Source organism: Tinamus guttatus, unplaced genomic scaffold (assembly GCF_059628265.1).
Source record: "Tinamus guttatus ecotype Peru unplaced genomic scaffold, ASM5962826v1 Tinamus_guttatus_pri_ptg000197l, whole genome shotgun sequence".
NCBI lineage: Eukaryota > Metazoa > Chordata > Aves > Tinamiformes > Tinamidae > Tinamus > Tinamus guttatus.
This window is the reverse complement of record NW_028288731.1, coordinates 226,265-249,218: the sequence shown is the minus strand read 5'-3', so window position 1 is coordinate 249,218 and position 22,954 is coordinate 226,265. Positions and strand designations below refer to the sequence as shown.

The 22,954-nt window shown below is 42.5% G+C and overlaps 1 protein-coding gene across 1 annotated transcript in view; it reads right to left on the bottom strand.

The window, feature by feature from the left end:
• Positions 1–22,954, bottom strand: part of AGAP1 (ArfGAP with GTPase domain, ankyrin repeat and PH domain 1) — a 254,411-nt gene that overhangs the window by 30,837 nt on the left and 200,620 nt on the right. The window contains exons 14-17 of the mRNA XM_088523675.1: positions 18,418–18,495; positions 10,668–10,822; positions 8,400–8,490; positions 2,564–2,786 (exon numbers count right to left, since the gene is read on the bottom strand). Of these exons, the coding sequence (XP_088379801.1) occupies positions 2,564–2,786; positions 8,400–8,490; positions 10,668–10,822; positions 18,418–18,495 (547 nt within the window). The remainder of the gene's footprint in view (positions 1–2,563; positions 2,787–8,399; positions 8,491–10,667; positions 10,823–18,417; positions 18,496–22,954) is intronic.

Here is a 22,954-nt window from a genome sequence, read left to right as displayed (position 1 = left end):
GTTTCTTTGCCCCTGGTGGCCTTCATGAGGGCTTGCTCTCCAGGACAAAGACCCAAAGTGACTGGTGAAACCTTCATAGGGCTCCTCCTTCCCTCTAAAGACTTCTATTAACGGAGAGTTAATCATTGCGCCGACACAGATCACGGTTATTTCGGGGCTGAAGAGGGATGGGTCAGGAGGCAGGCTTATCACAAAGATGTGTGTCTAGTGTCTCTGGCTGGTCCCAGGGCTGCCTGGCATGGTCAGGACAGCCCTCCTTTGGGGTGCAATGGCTGACCAAGGTCTACTCTCCTCCTCACGAGGAGATGAAGCCGTGCTGAACACTTCCACCTGGTCTCCGGATCTCCTAGCGCTCCTTCAACCCTGCTACCGCATCACCAAGTCTCAGCTGCCCGGGTGTGTTTCTACTCACTCTCTTGTCTCTTACTCAAGTCTCCCTTTTTTTTTCTTTAACTCCCTCATTTGAGTCTATTATATCTGCTCCTGATTGCAGTCCTCGTGCCCTCGAGTCCTCGTGCAAAAACCTCAGATAGTAGCAAGAAAACACTGAGCGTACAACTTGCTCCTGCCCCTGGACAGACGTATCTCGTCTCATCTTGGATAGAAAGAACACGACGCTAGCAGAGACTGCCTTGGAACAAGCAGAGCTTTGGGATATTTTTATGAAAAATACCACCTGAGCTACTCAAGCAGCAGGCAAAAAACATGGAGTAGCAAAGTAAGATGAAAACCGCTTTGCAGGAAATTTTTCATGGAATCTTAACTATATTTTTTCTATTAAATCTTCCATCCTGTAAGTGCACACTCTGACACGCAGCTGGGAATGCATATTTATAAAATGTACATTTATAGCTTATATCCCAAAACAACATACTTACAGAAAAAGGGCAATTATAGCACTGACAAATACAAATAGAGGAAAATACAGAGCCAAACTGTAAACATGGAGATGTAGAGAAACAGACAGAAATTAAAATAATAATATATAAAAAGCATCTGTGTGTATTCATTTTCCTTTCAAATATTAGAACAGAGAGAGTGTTCCAGCTCACATCAGTAGTAAGGAGCCACATAGGTGCAACAACATAAGATCTCTAGATTAAACACACGGCCATACTGATGGCTGAAAGGCAACAATAATCTAATTTCAATCTAACTGATGAAATCATTACAATAGCTATATAACAACCGACATGCCCACAGACATGCAGCTTGCATAGGAACAAAATCTCTACGTAGGTCTGCCTGACTGTATTTATATGCATAGCCATTCATCTAAGTAGCCTGATTAATGCACTGGCTTCATTCTCGAAGATGAACCAAAGGTGGCACCACAAATTCATTTTTCAGTGCTAACGAAATAAGAAACAGTTGACTTTTTTACAGAAAACAGCGCAAACCTGCTCCTGTTCTGCAGGAGGTGCCCAGGTAAAACTATGCTCCCTCCTTAAAATTTCACTTGACACAACAGTGGAAAAAACTGGATCCAGGCATGAAGCACGGGCATTAATGTGACAATAACACAGTTCCCTCTGTTTGACTTCTCTTGCATGCAGGAGTCAAACGCTTCAGAGCTATACAGCTCCACGCTAGCGTCTGCTACGTGGGACCAAACAGTGCTCAGCTGCAGCCTGACTCCCAGAGCTCACGCTAAGACAGTTATAACCCACCTCTGAAGACAACTTAAAAGATGGGCCCAGCTGGGCAAGGTGGTCCAGACGGTCTCCAGCATATCTGAACCCCCTCTGCTGAAAGAGCCTGCTAGAAGCAACAGCGCTTCCCCCGAGCCACGGTGCTGGTTGTAACCATTAGCACCTACATTTAAAATCCACTATAGCCTCAGAAGTATTTCTGAAGAATCTTCCTCCTTTGGCGCCAATCAGATAAAATAAGCACACAAACCCCCTCGCTTTGGGTAACATATACCAGGAAGAAGACTTCAAGGTACTGGGATATAACTAGTAGCTAAAAATTCTCCTCATAGGAAATGTACTCTCCCACCAACTCAAGCCTTCCCGTATATTACATAAAGAAAATAAGCAAGTCCATAACAAGCAGGACTTGTGAGACGGCCGCAATGAGAATGCGGAGAACTGACAAATGACGATGGGGTAACTCGAAACCATCGACCGTAGATTATTAATTGTGAACTGGTAGCCCAAGAGTCAGGGCTTGGTGGCTACACAAAGCAGAGTGCCGCAGGTGGATATAACTTTGCTTGTGGACCAGCCCGTTGGGAACTTTCTGCATCCCACCGCTCTGCAGGTCAGGCAATGGAACAAAAAAAACCTGGAGCTGCTGAGGAAGCTTTCCCAAACAGGAAGGAATAACAGGATCAGCTCAACTTTTGACATCCCCCGCTTTGACATGTGGTCTTACTGGGCATGCAGTGAAGGGATATATACACTGACTTTTTTTTTTTCTTATTTTTCTTTTGTATACAAGACATAGAAGTGTAAAAGTCCAGCCTGTACAACATTGTCCTACCAGCTCTGATGGAAAGCCCAAAATGACATGTTTGAGGACCCCTGCGTGTTGCAGCCCGGCAGAGCGAGGCGCCTACCTTGTGGAGTCGGACGAAGGTTTCAGGTGGCCTTGGCTGTTCTCCTCCCAGACGCTGTTGGCCAACTCGTTCCCGATAGAAGACATGACCTTGATAAGCTCCAGAGGCCAATCATCCAGGTCCAGCGAGCGGACCCGGGAAAGGTGCGTGCCAAGGTTTCGGTGGATACCTGAGCATTCGATACACATGAGAGCTCCCAGATTCAAGCTAGCCCAGTCAGGATCTGCAGGGAAAGGGATAGGCACATTCAGCACAATGAGACATTGACCAAGAGTCCTTCATCATTTTGGTTGCAAAAGCAATGGGAGAAAAATGCAGGTGTTCAGCTCATGCTTGGGAAGTCTGGCAACGGGGGTAATTTTTGCCCTGTTAGGATGTAACCCTTCCAAGAAATCCAAAAGCATTAAAAAATAAATAGCAGGTGGGTGTCAAAAGGTGGCACATATTGCTCCATCTACAGCCAAGGGAGAAGAAATAAAGAAAATATAACCTGAGTGACCACTAGGCTATGAAGAAGTGGTGGAAAAAGCTCCTCCTTGGGTATCTAGAGCCACTTGTGGCCAATTACAAGAGAAAAAAAAGGGGGGAAAAAGAGCTACAAGATACAATGTCTCTGTTGCTAACTATATCAACTCCCTTAATAACCATCTATATCATCACCTACGTATGGCTTTTACATCTAACACACTATGGGGTATGTTTTCATCTCTAAGATCAGGGAGGTAAGTACTAAGATGAAAATGGGCTACTTTGAACAGTCCCGAGTTTAGTGTACTAGCCAGAAGGCTTCCAGCGACCAAAAAATAAAATAAAATAACCCTACAAATGATAAGGCTGTGACAAACCTGACAAAAGGCAGGAAATTCAAAGTCCTTTTCCAGAAGGCCATCATAAATACCAAGCAGGAAAAGCGTGATTAATTGAAAGGGCAGGCAATTTTTATTCCAATCTATACAAAGTTTTCAAGTGATAGAAGAGGAATTTCCATGTTAGAAAATGAATTTCCACGAAAGCTCACTTCCATTTGGGACAACTTCATGAAAAGATTTATTGCCACTTTGTGCAACCCAAACTTGAAAGTCTTTTCTGGCATCCAAAAGACATGGAAAATAAATATTTCCTATTTCTGTGCCCAAATAAATCACATTTGGACAAAAAGTATTAAAGGATAACAAATACTTTTAATGGTAAAGTTCAATAAAGGTGATAGGAATTTTTCAGTCAGTCTAAAAAAGATAGATCTAAAAAAGAACCGATCCAAATCCAAAAAATCAACAACCAAGAAATGAAACAAAAGAACTAGTCCCACCCCAACTTATTCCACGCAGGCAGAAAAACAGATCTTTTGTTAGAAAAGGTTTTTTCTATACCCAGTCTTATATTGGGAAAAGCCAGCAGATATTTCAGATCTCCAAGAACATGAAGACCACAAAAACTTCTATCCTTTGCAAGCCCTTGGTAAGACATATAGGACAAAATCCTTTCTGGCATATTGCTTCAGGTCACCCACACCAGTGACTCTGGACATGTTCTTGGTGGAGGAGCTCAAGTGAGATACTTGAAACACACTAAACCCCAAAACCTAAACTGTAAAATGCAACAAGAAACAGTCAACTTGAAACAGAACAAATATTCATTTAAAATTTACAGGCTGTGACTTGGAACAAAATCTCTGCCACCGACCTGCAAAGGCCAGGGTCATCTTCACAAAAATAAAAAGGAATGAGGCAGAAGAAAAACTCCCAAGTAATATTTCTCAAAATAACCCCACAGAACTGATGCTAAGGACCTGATGCTCCTCTTGCCCCCATTATGTGAGTACTTGAAGCACATCTAGTATGCTTTTTAATGAATACATTTCTGAAATATTCACCTACTGCCAATTGACAGTTGTTGGCCACTCTGAAGGAGTCCAAATGGATACAACCAAGAAGTTGCAGGAGGTTTTGTCAGGGCAGTGTTTTAAATTTCAGTTATCTGAAAACATATAGATGAGTTTGAAGTGGCAAGACAGAGAAGGAAAAATGTTGTTATGAATTCATAATAGAAGATCAAAAATCATCTTTGAGCAACCTTCACTTTTCCTGCTGAGGCTACCAGTGACTGTAGTTTAGGATTAGGGTACCTATAACCATGTGCACCAGGTCAGGCTTTTCTCCAAATGCATACATCTAGATGTGATGGTAAAAGGAGAAAATCCCATTCCACAAAGTTATAGGCATTAGAAAGGCTAGTTTCCATCTTTGATTTGCTTACAGCTCGTCAAACAGCAAGTAAGACCTTTTTTGCATCACTGAATATTCTCGGATTACAGTATTCAGCTGGCCACATTATTTCAAAGGTGTTCAGTTGTCTCTTACTCTGAAAACATCCAACCCGCTTTGACTTGAGCTTTAATCAGACCAATCATTTGAAGGCAAAAGCTCTTGGATCAACTCTTTCAACAGAAGAACCTTTCCATGCCCTCATCCCTTTGGACATGGGGTAGTGGATGAACAACTTTACCGTGTTGAGTTCTGATGAGTTCAGCACATGTAAGATTGGACTGAGCCGACAACACTTCTACAGAGAGGAACGGAGGGAAAGAAGAGGTGCCCGGTAAAGACAACTTGCAAAGTCATGGCAAAAGACAGAGTAGTTGACATCTTTTCAATTTTTTGAAAGTCATCTTCTATTCTACATATAAAACTGAATCTTCTGATGGGTCTGATGGACTTCCCAGGGCCACAGAAATTATTACTTCAGTGTTCGGTGGTCTCCAACCCAAAATACACAACAGCAAGTTCCTAGATATCCAAATTCTGTGGTACTGGAAAACTCAGGATGAAAGTTGCCTTTCATGTGCCCTCTTTGTTTTCTTCTACAACAGTGAAGATCTGATATTCCAAGCTCTCCCAGAACTTAAATGGCTTAATGGTGCTTAGCCTTTGATCTATCCTTTAAGCATTAACACTGGTAGAGCTAGAATCCTTCAGAGGCAGATATTCAGATGGCTTTTCCTATGCAATCTGACTGTTTTAAGTGCCCTCTCCAGAAAGCAGTCAGGACTGAGACTCTCACTGCTTTTGTGGCCTCTGAGAAAAGATGAAAACAGAAGAACATGAAAGATTTTGGAACATAAGAAAAAAAAATCCACTCAGACAAAAACTTCAGCACCTGAAGACTTGGCCTCAGTATCTCTCCTCTCTCACTCTGGGATGGGAACATTATAAAAAGACATGAAAAAAAAATTAAGTCTGACCCTGCTAAGGGCCAGAAGGCTCCGAGCACACAAATGCTATTCAATTAACAGGCAACAAAGCAGAAGTTCCCAAGTGAAACAAAGTGCTATAATGAAGTGCTAAAAAGGCAAGGAGTTCTAGAAAGAAGAAGAATGAGACTTCTGAAGTGGAAGATTGATGGCTCCTCAATAGAGCTGAGGGACAGCAACATCTCATATTCCTTTGCTCCCAAACATCTGGCTTTGTGAAGATGCAAAGTACACCAGCTTTCCACAGGAGCAAGACTGTTTGTGATGCAAAATGCTCCGGGGTAAGGACTTGTCCAGGCAGGACAGAAAGGGCGAGAAGGAAACAAAGCAAAGGCTGGCAGAAAAAGCAGCCAACTGAGGTTCACATGATGTGCAGGGCTTACATTTTAAGATGTATCACTTCAGAAAGAACTCAGTACCAACAGTGGCCTTAAAAACTAGGAAGGCCAAATGACCAGAAGAACCAGTGAGGATCTAAATAATCTCCAAGAATGTGAACAATTAATGCAGCTCTGACTGTGGTTCCAGAGTCACCCTCCCCTGCAAAAAAGCCTCAAACAAAACAAACAACCACAACAGTGTTGACTGTTGCCAAAAAGGGCAGACCCATCCTGCCTCTCCCTAGCACATGGTCCTGGCACTTTGCTTCTTCTGTCAGAATGCACGTGCGCCCAGCTCATCTCATCTGGATGAAAAATAACCTGGCTGAAAGGAAAAACAACAAATGAAAACAAAAAGCCCACACTGCTTTCCTGCACAGTTGCCTTCTGGACTGAATGCACGTTGTGGCTGCACAAATGCTGCTCGCACACCTTGGTGACAACATTCACTTTGGGCAGCTTAAAGGGATCCAGGCCTATCCCCAGGGCGGAAAGGTCGGAACCAGTCTGCAGCGAAGGGATCTCATCCGGTGAGCAGGGGCTAGGAAAACACTACTGCCAGCAGCAAAGAGGGAGCAGGGAAGGAATTGGGGCGCTGTGCAATGTGGGCCGCACGCAACGGTGAGTACTTCAACTAAGCCAAATAGGCACCAAGGACCCGTGAAGACCTTAGCACAGCATCTCTGAAACCTTTTACTTGAAGTATATCTAAGCTTTTTATCCAAGCTTGGGAGTAAACCTTGATGGCTATCACTCCAATAAGCAACACCGTTAAATAAGAGCAGTTCTGGACTTGTACAGTAAAATCCAGGCCAAACCAGCAATTTTGTTGCTGCATTACTAGTCAACGTAAAGATCTTAATTCACTGATGCAGCTATTTTTTCTTCCTGTTGGTAAAAAGTCCCTACGACATTTCTATTAAGGACCACCTCCGAGCAGGTCAACACGCTGTTTTGACAAGATGCAAGTGCTCGAAGGCCAAGTGAGCCAAGGCTCCTATCAGTGTGTGCTCAACCACCGGGGACAGAGCGGCTGCCTTGGTTTTTGATCCAACTCCTGCAGACAACCCATAAATACCCGACAGGTTTCAAAAGCAGCAATTGAAATCAATAAATCTGTAAGGGAAGCATATTTTGAAGGCACGGACTGGAAAAAAAAACTTCATTTTAAATGCCTGCTAATGCTAACTGCATCCCCTTCGAGCCTTCTGAAGTTGAGGCAGGGGATAATAGGTTTGTTGATGGGTGACCCAATCACCTTAAATTGCTAACTATGCGGACAGGGAATTAATCATGCAAAAGCACCTGTGTATCTGTAGGAATGCTCACTTTAAAGTGAACTGGGTTGTTAAAATGTAGATCAGTAGTCTAATTTCTAAACAGTGAGTCTTTAAAAAAAAAAAACCAAACATTGACACACAAACAAAAATAAATGAATATTTTTCCATTTTAAGCACATGTGAAATCACAAGGAAAGTTCTGTCTTTCAAATACCAAAGAAATAAAGATGCCCAAGTTCTTGTTCCTTCTGCTTCTACAACTAATTGCTTTGGAGCAAGAGTACTTCCTTTTCATGGCTTTGTTACAAACCCCTGGAACTAAAGAGCAAAAGAATAATGACCTCAGCCAGGGTTAGTGAGGTGAACAGCAGCTCAAAGCCTTCTTGAGAACACTTTCCTGAACATTAAGTATATGTTTAAAAAATAAAAAGGGGAAAGAAACACGAAAGTGAGAAAAAATCCCAAATCAGTTTTTGAGTATCCAGATATAACGAGCAATGACTGGTTCCTTCTGACAAGGAAACACAAAATCCAGCTTTACTGCTCTGAGACTATTGCCAAGGCCCACATGCCCTCTCCACCCCCAAACAGGCAGAAAATAGGAGTAACTGATGGCAAACAGCACACCATTTTCTCCTTCTCATCAAAGGAAAGCAAAGAAATGCTCCCATTTAAAGTGGAAGTGAAACAATACAGAGGAACAATAACAAAAATATCAGGACTCATTTGATATAGCATATATTAACTATGAATTAACATCAAATAAGCCTGATTAAGCAGACTCCATAACGAACACGTGCAAACCATGCACAGAATATAATGCCAAAGAGACAAAGGTTGTGGTGGGTGGTCATGCAAGTCTTGGCCAAGGAGAAGGGGCCAACGTTAAAAAGCCAAGCTCTTGTGTTAGCAGGGGCTGTACTTACTCTGTGCCTCGCAGTCCACGCAGTGAGAGTTGCCTCTGATGTTTCTTATTGACTGCAGGGCCATGGCCTCATTCTGACTTGTCAGTCGGGACTAGGGATATTGAAGGAAACACATAAAACAAATAAGAACCCAATGAAAAAGTCTAGACAACACAGCTGCTGGCTGGATGAGAGGCAAAAAGCAAAGCTCAGACCCAGCTTGACTGAATGTGTTCAAGGAACCTGCAGAGTTTTGTTTGCTCCTCCAGAAATGTGCTCCTTCAGCATCTTTGAGGATGACAATTTCAGCTTTGCCAAGATACTCCTATTTCCTTCCATATTTCTGATGGTTCAAGATTTTTCCTAGACCTCTCTTTATCCTGTGCATCAAAATTCAGCATTTTAGGGATATTGGACATAACTGCGGAGGCTGTGCAGGGGGAAAGCCAGGCCTAAAAATGAACCTTGCTACCAAGAAGGTAGTCACAGTGCAGGTTTATTTCTTGAGATAAATTAGATACGAATATTATTTGATAAAATCAATTTCTTTCATTGACACATGTGCTTTGGCTAATGAAGACTAAGGGGTGGTTTGCAAAAGAAATCGAGAGCCTTTTATCATCCAAAGGTCAGCCCAAATCAGATGGCTCCCATTCCAATTCTCTCCTTGAAGACCCACCAAGGACCTTTCCTTGAACCCAGTGGAGCTGCCACAAGGCACAAGCAGGTCAGCTCTATGCACCTCCACCACCTGACAAGCTTTTGGATCCAACAACTGCTAACTAGCTTTACCAAACTATGGATTCCTTACAATTAATTGGTTTAAGCAGGATAAGGACCAGGACTTAAGTACAGCAATGTGGAGATACACACTCCCAATCTTTCAGAGAGACACTCTTACACTACTCTAATTACTACTTCTGCTGTGTTTTCAGATATCGGTAATATTTTTACAGAATAAACCTCTCTGAGCACTGTGGCAGGTTAAGGATATAACCAAAAGCACTCTTTGTGTAAGCATAAACTTCTAAATGGAGTCTCCTTTTAAAAAGAGTATTTAACATATGCAAAGTCCAATCTTTTCTATATAAGTATTAGATAGCAAGTATTATCAGCCACTTCATCTTCTGAAATACTATGTATATATGTTAATATATAGGTGTTAGGGAAAAAAATCCTCTGTTGTGCTGTCTTAGCAGCATGTGGTAATGCATACAGGCAGTTTTGGGTTCTAAAATATGTACATTAGAACATGTAATTCCATGGAAGTTGGGCATAAAAAATAGCTAGGAAGTCTTCTCTATTCCAGAAAAATATATTCCTTTTCTCTTTCTTTTTTTTTTTTTCTTAAAAAAATAATAAGTAAATTATATTATGATGATGATCATTACTGTCTGAGCTACTCTGGTAAAGAAGTAATGAATGCAGGCTTTCATTTCAAGAATTTTGAACTCTCCTTCCTAGCAACATGAAATGATTAAAGGCATTTTTTAGGTGGATGGTGTTGAAGGATGTCCCCATTTCCCTCCCTCCCTTACTACTCAATTTCTTGCTCTCTAACGTGTTTGCAAATACAAAGTCTCCAGAATTAGTTGTTTTCCTGTGCCTCTGAAAATGCGCAATGCTGAAGGATCAGATTTTAAAGTATAGGAAAAAGGTGGCCTGTTCCTCTTCAGCCATTTTCTTCTTTCCCCCCTCAAAAAGATTTGATGAAGCATTTCTAGTTTAGTTTTCCGTTACATTAGTTAAATCACAAAACCATAAAGCATCGATTCAGTGTAATTAAAGAAAAGAAAAATTGCACAGAGGTTTTGTAAACAGAAGACAAAGGCAGTAACTTATTTTTAATTTCTGCAAGATGTGTTGCATCATCACCGAGTCACATGGATGAATATTACTGCACATTTATTATTAGGCCAACCAGAAAACTGAACTAAACTTTGTCACACAGGGGCTCAACAATATTGAACTAGAGATTTGACTAGTAAGAGAGTTGGGTTTGGGACCTGCCTCCACTCTCCCCCAAGACAGGCTTTCCTTCAAGGCTCCTTTGCACACCTCTAACCCCACAAAAATGATTTACTCGATTGCTGTGAAACCAAATTGCAAAATAGGTTAGAGTACTAGTTCTCCTGAGATATCTGACACGTATGCAGCTGGTTGATACCACTCTAACCTGTGCCTAGCCTATGCACCTCTCTAGGGGTTCAGGTTTTTCCACTGGTGACTTTGTTTTCCTCTTAGTTACCAATGCCCCATTTTTTATTTTCACTACTCTGAGTACTGTACCTTGTTCTTGCTGCTCTCACACGACTGTAAACTGGCCAAGATCTGACTCTCTATGGCTTGTACCCATGCATCTCTTTCTTCATATGTAGTAGCTTCAAAGTGCCAAGTCTGGCCAGTGAGCGAGACAATGATGAACTCAAAGTTTTCTTCTTGTTCTGGAAAAGAAGAAGAAAAAAAATAACGTTAAGGATATCAATAGCTAGGCCTAAACATGGCCTAGCTGCATTTGAGAACCATTTCTGCAAAGTAACAAGCAAAGAAAGGCAAAGGCATCTGAGAACTTAGGCTAAATATATCCCAAGACACCCAAGCTGCACGGTGCATCAGAAAATCTATTGATCCATTGCTTCTCCCTTCAAAATGTTACATGACATATATAAAGTTTAGGGTAAATATGGAAAATAATAGTGTGTATGTGCTTATGTCTCCATTTCTCTAACCATGAAGTGGCTAGCAACCACTATTTAGACTTAAGCCTGTGGTGGTAAGACCTACATACCAGCAAAAGAGTGTCCCTCAAAATAAGAGATGAACAAAGACATGAGGTTTGACAATTTACCCAAATTCCTCAAGCATGTAGGTACATGCACTGATATAAGATATGAAGACCAGACACAGGCATTTCCTTTCCTACACCATAAATCTAGCGGGCTCTAACACAGGATGAACATCACTGCAACCTGTTCAGCTTTCACCCGTGAGATGAGAAAATGATCCGAGACACCAGCAGAAAGGGTCAGTGAAATATCTTTAGGGCTGCTAGGGCATAAGGACAAGTATTCAGGCCAGAGGACTGCAGTATATGAAAATGAACTTTAACTACACATGGGACACCAAAGTCAAATTAAAAAAAAAAAAATCAAGGAAGCTGAGAAAGTAGAATTAGGAAGGGCAGGCATGAAGCATGAAAGGAAGAGAATAATAGAGCACAAAGTTCTAGTGAGCATCAGCCATAATGGGCTTTAGAAAGGGCATTTACATTCCCTCGTCTACTAATGACTTATTACACATTCAGAGCCACGAAACGCCTGCATTACCCTATCATCTATAAGCATGCAAGGCTAAGTGACAAATCTAGCCCTTGCTTTCAAGGCAGCGGCGCTGCGCGCTGGAAGTCATTTGCTCGAGCGATGGGGCGACTGGATTTCTTCAACAAACTCCGGGCTAGAAAGGCCAACGTTTATGCTGGTGTAAATCTCCCGAGTCCCACTGAAGCCCACGGAGGTCAGCTTGCTAATAGCAGCGGGTAATTAGACTGCGCTTTAATGAACTTTCAGAAGATAGTAGGAGGTTGCGTCGCACCTTGAGCTGAGTATAAACCCAGAGGTGAAGGTTGTTTCAAGGTGAAGGAGGACACCTCAAACACTGGCTTTATTAAAAAAAAGTGTGTGGGTGAGGGTAGAAGAAAAGAGCAACTGCACAACTTCATAACTTTTTATGTTGCAGCAATATAATGTTAAAAATGAAAAACGAAAAAGAAACAAACAAACAAACAAACAAAACTGATAAGAGTCATTACACAAAACAGTTATGGTTACATCATGGGAAAATCCACAACTACCAAATGGAGTTTTATGGCTTTTGAAGAAAGATGCCAGAGTGACCAAAATAGAGTATTAACAAGAAATGAAATTGCTTTCAGCTCTGCGTGCTGCCCTCTCTAGGAAAATGCAGTTATCTTGAACAAAAGCTCGAGCACCTCCAGCAAGTCCTGCTGAAGGGAAGAGGGCTCTGACAAAGCAGAAGGAACACTGGCAAGATAAGAGAGCATGAAAAACTCCATCCCACTTGTAGCAGCCTCCCGTAGAGTGGATCCAATTTTGGAGATTAATCATTCCTTTTTTAATGGTTATGTGACATGTCTTTGCACTTCTGAAGTCTTGCTAAAGGAGTATTTCCAAATGCCCAGTCACCAAAGTCTCCAGATCCAAAAAACCTTCCATATAAATTGGCTGCAAATGCTTCCATCTGTCCAAAGGAGGTTTCCCTCGATGCAAGCAGAGATGAGAAGTGAGCACAAAGAAAGCAAAGTTTTCTGAAAAGAGCATATCAGAAAGAACTCCGTAAGCAGGGAGGGTAAATAAAACACTCAGCAAAAAATGCTCAGCTGAAAGATTTTCATAGCAGTTATGCAGTACCAGTGCTAGCAAGACATATATATGGGAGGGGGATGCTATGATGTGCAGTAACAAAGGTGGTCCTTATTTGCACTCCTTTTTCCCCACCTCCAGTCCTCTTCTCTCCTTTCTCTAAGCATCCTGCCCTTCTCTATTTGCAGTTCTGTTCTGGATGTCTTTGAGTCTTGGTTGTGCCTCTCTCCGCTGCTTTCCTGCTCCCAGGCAAGCCCGAAGTATGGTGCAGAGATGAACAAATGCACTCAAGTACCCCCCGAGCATGGGGGTACAGCATTACAGCCGTGCTGGGTGAGTTGGTGTAGTGGCTTACACATTAGAAAAAAAAACAAAAAACAGGAGATGGCATAACTGAATTCTCCATTCTCCCCCTTTCCATCTGCCAATAATCCCGACCACATCCATGAAGTTGGTTTCTCTTGGCCGCGAAGTGTAGGATTTGGCCAGCAGAAATAAATTCTGCAATCCAGTCAGTTTTACACGGCATTATTTGGCATTCACTGCTATTCTGCTTACGGAAGGTCTACTGCACAGGGCACCCAAGCAGCTAGTAAGGCTAGAGCACAAAACAAGAAACATCCTCAGCCATTCCCATGGTCCTCCTTTTAAATGCAAAGCGTCCTTTTCCCAGAAGAAAGGCTGTCTTGTCTAAATCGCTGACCTTTTTGCTGTGACAAGCTGCCACCTTGGCTGCTCTCCTGAGAAGCTCCCCAACACGAAGAGCTGTGGCCTGGCAAAGATTCACATCCCTTGGAGTTTAGGAGTGGAAAATCCATGGCCCAGGTTGGTGAAATGTCCCAAGAGGCCCCGTCCTCCTACAGCTTAGAAGACCTGCAGCACATTGAAAGCCTGGGCTGGAAGGACATTTAAGAAGCGAGTGCACTTGCTGAAGACTTCAGCGATACATTTTCTTCTTAAACACAAAGGAATATTTTGCAAGTGCAGCTCGGAAACAGAAGAGCAGAGCCTCCTGCTCGCTGCCCGCAAAGCGAAGCCGCAGCAGCCAACACGTGCGTCCTGCAGACCCGTCAGCACCGCGCGCAAACAGAACAGCCCAGGCGCACGACAGGATTGTTCAGTTTTCACTCTCCAGGAAAATTAGAGGTCATGCTATTTGAACCCCTAGGAGCCCAATCACAAAATTTCATTACACAGCTTTCCATGTTTAACGGGAATTCACAGAAAGGTCCGCTATAATAGTATTTTAGCACCATCAACCTGTCGAAATCAACCTGCCCAATTACTCCCAACTACATTAATAACGCCGGATATTGCACTAATTGTGTCCAGTTTCCATGCAGACGAGGTCCCGTGGGGCTAATTTTGCATCCTCGGGGGCAAGCAGCTCCGCCGTCAAGCCGATTGCCCCTGGAATCCCTCCTCATTACGCAAGTCTGGGCTGTCAAACTTTCTTTTTTTTTTTTCTTTTTTTTTTTGGTAAAAGGTTAATGGGCCAATCAGTCATCAATTATTTCCTGGAAGCAAAGCAGACAAAGGGTTAAAGTGCTAACAAACAGCTGCAGCTGATTTACATTTGGAAGTTATTAGCAACAGGAGCTGCCAAAAAATGATGGTGCTGTTTGTTTAGATTTTTTTTTTTTTTTTAAGCAGGAAGGGGTGGCTAAAATGAGAAAAGAGGTGAAATTGGGAGATCAGAATGCGATTGATGTGATTGAAATTTTTTCTTTTCCCCCACAAAAGGGCTGGTGGAAGTGGACATGCAATCCCAAGTTTCAGGACAAAGCTGTCCATTGTACCTAACAGCATGTCAATCGTCACCACCAATATTTCCAAGGGGCTTCATGGTGCCACTTACCCTGGGCATATTTTTTTCCACTGCTACTTTTTCTTAGCATTTTCACTTCCTGTGTCTTTTATTCCCAGTATCCAGAACTGCAAGATCAGCCTGAGATACAGAGAGCAACTAGTAGTGGAGCTTGAGGTCAACCTAAGGCAAGGGCATCTCTCTGCCCGACGCTCTCCAAAGCTCAGACTGCCCCAAAAACTTGTGTGGAAACCGAAAATCTCTTGCACAGGTGGATGATGGAGACCTAGGATGAAGCAGTTTCTGAGAGGCATCTGTGAATATTGGAACAGAACCACAAATGAAGCCCAGATTGCCTGAATTCCCAGACAGTGGCTTTTAATCAGCTCGCTGGCAGTGGTGCCGCTAACACAAGGTGCCTTTTCTGTGCAGAAAAGCGCAGGATCAAATGAGCAGTTGACATATTTCCAAAGGCCATTGAGCAGCTTCGAGAGTCGAGGGTCCAGCCTGCAACCTAGTCAAGCACTCGCCAAGTAACACTGAGACCTACTTCAGCTCCCTCTTCATCATGCCCTTCATCCCGCCAAACTCGCCTGTGCTCAAGCACCCTTCCTAATAACCCTTCAGCTTCTCCAAAGGACGATAATGAAAAGATGTTTACAATTGACAATTTGTTTACTACAGAGACGCGTGTTTTTCATGTGCTAGATAACATTAGCTCTCATTACCTTTTTGCCACTCAGCGTAAATTATCCCCGCAACTTGGAAGATAAGTATGTTTATTAGCCGCCTCAATTAAGGAAATATTTGTGCCATGTCCCACTGGGCATGACTATGCTAATACTTCTCTCCCCTTTCCAAACCCAATGTCTAAATCTAATTAGTTTTGAAAATCAACCCTATCAGGACAGTCGAGCTGTGCTATCCGTTGCCCACAGCTCGCGGTAAAGGTTGCCTTCCACTGGAAGGCTTTTTCCGTAGCACCGTTTTATACCACTACCCGGGGCTGAGAAACGGCCGCTGAAAGGCTGGGTCCCTGCTGCAGCCACTTGGCTTCTCCTGCCACACGTAACTCTTCGTTAAGTTGGGTGCTGAGACAACGATGGTTGGAAGAAGCTCTCAAAATAAGTTTTAATTCAGTTCCTAAGTCCAGATGTGCATTAGATGGTTCATATCATTCATTTCAAAAATATAAATGTGTTTTGAGCCTACAGTTTGCTGGTAAAATCCCATAGTGGGGCACCACGGACTCCTGCTACCTTTTGGCACAGGCGGAGCATCAGGTCAGCAAGGGCATCGCTACTTTTGAAAGTGAAGGTGGTCCTGGAGGCCACAAACGTGCAGGAAAAAAGGTCTCCAGGAGAGCTTTGCAGCTCCAGTGTCATGCGCTTGATGACAAAGAGTGGGAAGAGTGAGGATTTAAGATCTTTATAAATGTTTACCAACTGCACTGTCAACTTCAGTGAGATGCTTCTCCCTACCGTGCTGCGAGTTTCGTTGATGTAGAAAGAGCAGTCCTGTATTTAACAGCCCTGCTAGGCTTGCTCTGCATCTCAAGGGGAGATTTTGCTACCTGCAAGCATGCAAAAATACCTAGATAACAGGACCAAAATTAAAAAGTAACTGAGGGGCTGCTCTCGAGTCCCAAGCTTTCAAAAAAAAAAAACCGCTTCACCAATAGGAGTATTTCTGTCCTGCAGAAAGGTACAAATGCAAGGGAGCAAGCATGTGCTAGAGACTAAAGCAGATTTGTTATTCTGGACTGTCATTTCCTATCACCATTCCCTTTTTTGAAGGCATAATTACCCAAACATGTGGCTTTTAGTCCTTGCACTGCTCATTAACTCTGCCAACCCTGCAATTCCTGCTATCAAGCAAAGGCTTAACGTACAAGCTCAAGGATGCAAAATGATACAGGACACCAGACCTTTAGCAGGGCTAATACTTCCAAGGCACACAAATTTGTCCAATTTAGGTACAGAATTTCATGCTGGTGACATTTCTCAAAACTCTTCCACTCTGGCTTTCACGGACATGTTCCTGTACAAAGCAAGGTGCTTTCACCCCACTTGCCTTAGGTTTGATCAATATGTTAAAAGACTCTTGAAACGCATACCCTAAAAACAGGAGATTTTAAAAATCATTTTTAAGGCAATTATTTATACTTGTTTCAATGTTAAAACTCTGTTGACAAGTAGATATTAAACCACAAGTTTACTCCTTGGGCAAACTTGTAACAAGTGTGGCTCTGCATCTGATGCGAAGGAAAAAAAATCTTGCTAAGATTAAAAAATGCAGAATTCCGGTTTATTTAAAGTATTGAGTAAGTTTTCTTTTAAATTGAAAAAAATACCAAACTTATTCCAATAATCATTTACTCTCTCGCTTCGCATTTTGTGCTCAGGGCCCAAATAGATAAGGAAAAGATCAAACCAGAATTTTGCTGCTGCTGCTGCCCTAGGAGGTAACAATTTACATTTACAACAAGAAATAAAATAAAATGATATTTTTTTTTAAAAAATGCCATAACAAGCTGCAATAAAATTGCACTTTTGTTTCCCTGACACACTTTCTTTGGCAGCGAGAGCAAGGCAGCAGTGCAGCAGTAATTGTGCAAAAAAAAGCGAAAGGGACGGCGATATAAATCACCAAAGGTTAATGATCAGGATGTGAACATAGGGACTTGTTTACAGAAATAGCATGCAATTTAAAATTTACAGGAGATTTAATGCCACTGCTTGGCAATCACTAAAATCAACAGCCCAGAAAACAGTGACATTAAGAAAAATATTACAGTTATAATCATTCCAAAATAAGTCAATTAGTGTTAGGGCATGCGCTCGTGATTACTTGACCCATTTGGTTCGCACTTAAGTGAAAAAAAAATCCTCCCCCCCATCCCGTTATACGGAGATTACTGAGTTGTGACCTATTTTGCATTCCATATTTCCACTCTCTCCCCTCTCCTTATTCACCGGTGGAGAGGCCGGCAGAGGGTTTTTTCTCCTTGCCCGGCTTCCAAGCAATTCTCACCTTTGACATTTGTTATAACAAACAAACAAACAAAAAGCATCTATATATATATAAAAAGAAGGAAGTTTACAATTGTGTTGTTCCAATGAAGGTAGAGGAAGGAAAAAGAAAGAACATTCAATCTGCTATTATATAAAAGCCATGATGGCTGTCTTCAGTGAGGAGAAAAAAAAAAAGCAATGCAAGTCAATTTGTGAACTTTGGCACTGGGTGACCTTTAAAAATACAACAATATACAGAATTTACAAGCAAGAGCAGCACATGCAAATGACCCGGCACTGTCTCGCCTTTGGATTAGAGCTGCAAAGAGCATTATGGAGAACGCTTTCACAAAACAAATTAAGACTGTTACTTAAATGTCACGGCACACACTATTGTATTCGGCTACAGATCATTACACCTGGTGCTAACACTTTTAAAAACTGTAATAACTTGGGAAATATTACATTGGGTGCCTGCATGTATAAAGGGGAAAATAAAAAAAAAAAAAAGAAGGAAAAATTAAATAAATAAAGAGAGGAAAATGGGTTGCTGAAGTAATTTAAACATCGCCACTCCGTGACTAGAGGGAAAGGTCAAAATTTAAGTAAGCTGAAAAGGAACACGAAAGGCAAAATAAAAAAATGCACAAACAAAAGAGAAAAAAAAGGGGGGGAATGAAAAGACCATGGGAACGACTCTGCAAACACGGGATGAAAGCACGCATGCTCGGGGCAAATTTGACTTGCATTCCTGAACCTAGGACAATTTTCGGAAAAGCGGGTTACAAAAAACGGGGGGGAGAGGGGAGGCGCTCAGCTACAACGTGCCATTTTGTTACCTTCGGTGTTGGTGCTGCTGCTGCTGTATATATTTCGCAGGCTACCAACACGATTTAGTTTCCACGCTTTGCGCTTGGCTGCGTCCAGAGAGCAGAAGCAGAGGAGAGAAGAAAAAAAAAAAAAAAGAGAGAATAAAATAAATAAGGAAAAAAAAACAAAAACGGGGGGCGAGAAAGGGGAAAAAAATAAAAAAGAAATGTCAAAATAGCATAAGAAGTAAAACACGAGCACAAGCCGGTTATGCCGGAAGAGCCACACACACAAAACGCACACGAGCACCTCTCAAACGCGCAGGCGACGCGGAGGACGTTAGAGCTCCGAGACGCGAGGGGCTTCCGTGGGATTAAACGGAGCGGCTGGTGCAGCACGTGAAACCGCACGGGAAAGCGCAACGTTTTTGCACAACACAGGACACACAACCAGACACCAAACAACTCCTGGAAAATGCTGCTTGGTTAGCGACAGAAGCCACGGGATGCTGGCAGTTAGGACGACTTTAGGAGTTTGGATACTGATGCAAGGGGTTTAAATCAGCAGAAAAAAACAAGAATTTGTAGCATTGAGCTTTGCGGCATTAATTATTTCGAAGGGTGTCAAGGAGCTGGTGATGCCCTGCAAACTAGGCAAATCACTGCAGAGTTATATGCATAAAAAATAAACAAGCGCTCATTTGGAAAATAAAAGTATATAAGATGTCACTGGTTCTCTACTAGAATTGCAGCAAATTTTCTGATTCTCTGAGTTGCTGCATTACAATGAGCAGAAAAGAGCATTCAAAGGCACTCAAATACTGTGCTCTGTAGGAGACACAAAGCCTTTGCAGTCTTTAAAATCTCCCCGCTTTGCCTCAGAAGTGCACTCACAGCATGAGAAGTAAATACAACCAGTGTGCTTAGACCAAGTTTTGTCAGACACGATGTATTTTTCTTTCTCGCAACATCCAAGTCCATCCACCAGGACACTGCCGGCCTCCAACGTGACTTGCACGAGAATAGCAGGAACGTCCTGTCTTATTTACGCAGGGCCCTTCCCAATCCCATCTGCCAAGACTCACCTCTTTCCAGCCACCTATCACCCCACCAAGGCACCTAATAAGGATGTGCTGCTGCCTGGTAACTAATCTGTAAAATGAATTTTTATTCATCATTTTTAATTTAAAAACAAATGAAACGGGGCAGCACAAATTGAAGCGGTGATAATGATTCATTCCTAAAATACACTTTAGAGCTGAAGAGTTGCCTGCTTTGACTGAGCGCAGAGACTGCTAGGAAGAAATGCAAAGCAAGTCCAAAGTGAAAAGCTTTTCCCCCGCAGCAGAGAGGCTCCTCATCCTTTAGGATAACATGAACGTTACGTGACATTATAGATATGGTGATAAAACATTTTTTAAAATTTTCTTTCTATGACAGAACTTTTTTTTCAAATATGCCCAAAAACTCATCTCAAAGGGCTGTTTCCACCAAAAAAAAAGGGACAGTGACACAAAGTCATTCAGCTGCTTAACAAAAAGCTCTGCTTTCAGCCCAAGATTTAAGCCTGGGAAAACCACTTGTTTGCTACCTTCAGGTTTAAGACACATTTAACAAGTCCCAGCAGGTAGCAACAACTAGAGAGGCTCAATCTCCCAGCAAAAAACTCGCTTCTCCTGACAAAAAATTTACATATAAATAGGCAAAAACGAGGTTTGGCACCCCTTGGAAGAGGGAGACTCTCCAGTACATAAAGACCCTTTCCCAGGCTGCTTGCATTTTTCATAGTTTAATCGTGCACGGGAGTAGGGCCGCGTATGCAGGAAGGGAACCTGCCGCCTAGTTTTCTATTAACCTATTGATGAAAGAATCCATCCTACTGCCTTCAGTGTCAAGCCTTGTTCTTCCTTCCAAACAAATGGACACCTTGGCAGCGATGCTGAGGTCCCGGTACAGCCCAGCACGTCTCTGAGCATCCATTAGACTCCAATCTGAGTCCTTGCAGTGCTCCGCTGTTGTGGAGAACGTATCATCATCATCATCATCCTTGAGCTTTGGACAGTGCTGAGAACAGCCTCCAGGCAGCCGTGTGAAAGCCATGGTCCTGCTTAGGCTTCCTACCCTGCCTGCCTTCAAAATTACATACCTGCTATACATCTTTGTTACCTAAACCAGGCCTTAGCAGGCACAGGAGGTCATGACGTGCCTCATTTGCCGTTGGCTTCCATCCCAGAAGATTCGGCACATCAGTCCGGGTTCACTTGTCAGTTCACAAGCTAGTTTAGCATAAACTCTAACTAGATGTATATTTATTGAAAAAAAGTAGAATGTTACCAATCAAAAGCTAAATGCTTTCTTTCTCCTCTACAATGGGACCATTCTGAGCAGAACATCAGCATGGAGGAGAAACGCTACTTTTTGTTGCTTCAAAGCTCTTCAATTCCTAGAATTTCGCAGTCCTATAAAACAATGCCATAATTTTTACTGCGTTTAACTTCAACACAACATCCAACACCATTTAAGGCCCAGGAAGCCACCAGACTGATTTGATCGGAGGAATGAATGATGTGCTTCTATATAGTTCTGTCAAGTGATACAATGCCCCATAGTGCTGTTAATTTTTTACAACAGGAACCCCTGCTCAGTTAAACCAGAGGTCACAGTAGCTGCCCAATTTCACTACAAAATATTTAGCAGCTACTTGAAAATCCCTATATGCTGCAGAGGAACCATGCACTGTCCAAACACACATATTGGCTCAGCCCCAGAAAGTCATGTGCAAGCCTGGTGAGATGATTCCCACTGCTGTAGTGATATAGAAATGAAAAAATTGTTTCCTCCTCCCACCGAAACTTCAACTGCAGCTCTTAGTCATGCTGCTATGCATCTGCAAAGGAAGCAGCTTCTGGGCTTGCTTGATGGACATGCAGTTGCTTGTTTAATCAAATCGCCTATATCTCTTTCCCTAACAGTCGAAATCTCATAGTCATTTTTTAGGGTGAATGAAGAGCGTGCACAACTGCAAAGTTGCATCATGGTAATATTCTGTTTTTCCTCAGGGAGATGCACTGGCAATTGCTGCATGCAGAAAAGGAGGGGTGTATAGCACTTGAATAATGAACATCATGGAGACATGTATAATATCTCCCATTTTTCACCTTTATCCCTTTGTACTCATCACTTTCTTCAACATAATTTGCAACTTTTTTAGGCATTTATGCCAGCTTTGTGTTTCAGAGTGTATTTGAAATGGAGGAGCTTTAACTTTTAGGAGCTACCTTGCACCGTCACTATCTAATATTTTTTAAAAGCATGTCTCAGGTGAACCATGTAAGACAAAACGCTGGCTGTTGTTCATTCATTTCTCAGGACTACTAGCAGTCAGAAAATGAATGAAGATTTCCAGGAAATGAATGAAGAGGCACTGGCCACAACCTCCAGAGTTTGCAGAGGCCATGGCCAGGACAGACTTCACCTTCAGGGCACCGACCTTGTGTTGGAGCTTGGGCTGAACAGGGACCTAGGCGATCAACAAATAAAGGCTCAACACTTGCTTGAGCCACTGGGAAAAATACCTCTTTTCCTGATTTCTATTAGTAAATCGGTCTCTTTGCTTGCATACTCCTTGTGTAGAAAGTGAGCATAGCCCTGCAAAGCACTATGGGGACACTCTCTATGCATTGTATGTGTTATTTTTACATAGGGGTGCTTTCTATACAATCAGTGATCTGTTGTTTTAGCAAGGGTTGTGTTATGACAGCTGTCAAGTTTTGTCCAGCTCTGCACATAACATTACATGAAAGTCATTTCAAACTGTTTGCACATCATATTCATTCTAGCCTTAAATATACTGTGCCCATTTACCAGCCTCCCAATCCTGCTGGACCCAGCGCTGCATTTAGAGAGAAGCAGCAAGGCAAAGCTGTCACCCACAGTGCCCTACAAGCACGACCCAACCCTACCACATCTGACAGCTCTTGAAATGCGACAATTCCTGTTTCCAAGATGCATAAATCCTTTTCCTGCCTCTCCACTGCTGCATCTGCCCAAAGGGCTGGAATTCTCCCTCCTGCAGCAGTGTGGAGATGCACCCAGTTCGGGTGACATAGGAACCATAGAAGAGCCCTTAGAGAAGGAAACTTCTAAAACCCATTGGCAAAGGCGAGTAATTACAAACTGGAAGCAATGAGTTTTGCAGCTCACCAATAAATGTCCTGAGGCATCTTGCTCCTTAAAAAGTGTGAACAGGGCAGACCATCAAGGATTGTTCTTGAGTCCATAAATTCTTCTTTCCAGAAGACAGCCTGGGACCTCTTCTATAGCTCAGGCAACTTCTTTCTTTCTAGCTTTTCCATAAAGTTTAGGCATACTGCTTAAATTGAACGTGATTTGGGACACTTGTGGCTTGACATGAAGAAACCCCTTAGGACAACGGTTGTGAAGGAAGAGAGGCTGCCTGTGACTAACACATGTTTAGGCTGGCAGTAATGAGCCCCTTGCCCTTGCATGTACCAAATGGCCTCACTGGGTTCAACCAGGGCCAATCCTACTTTGTTTTATTTGGTTA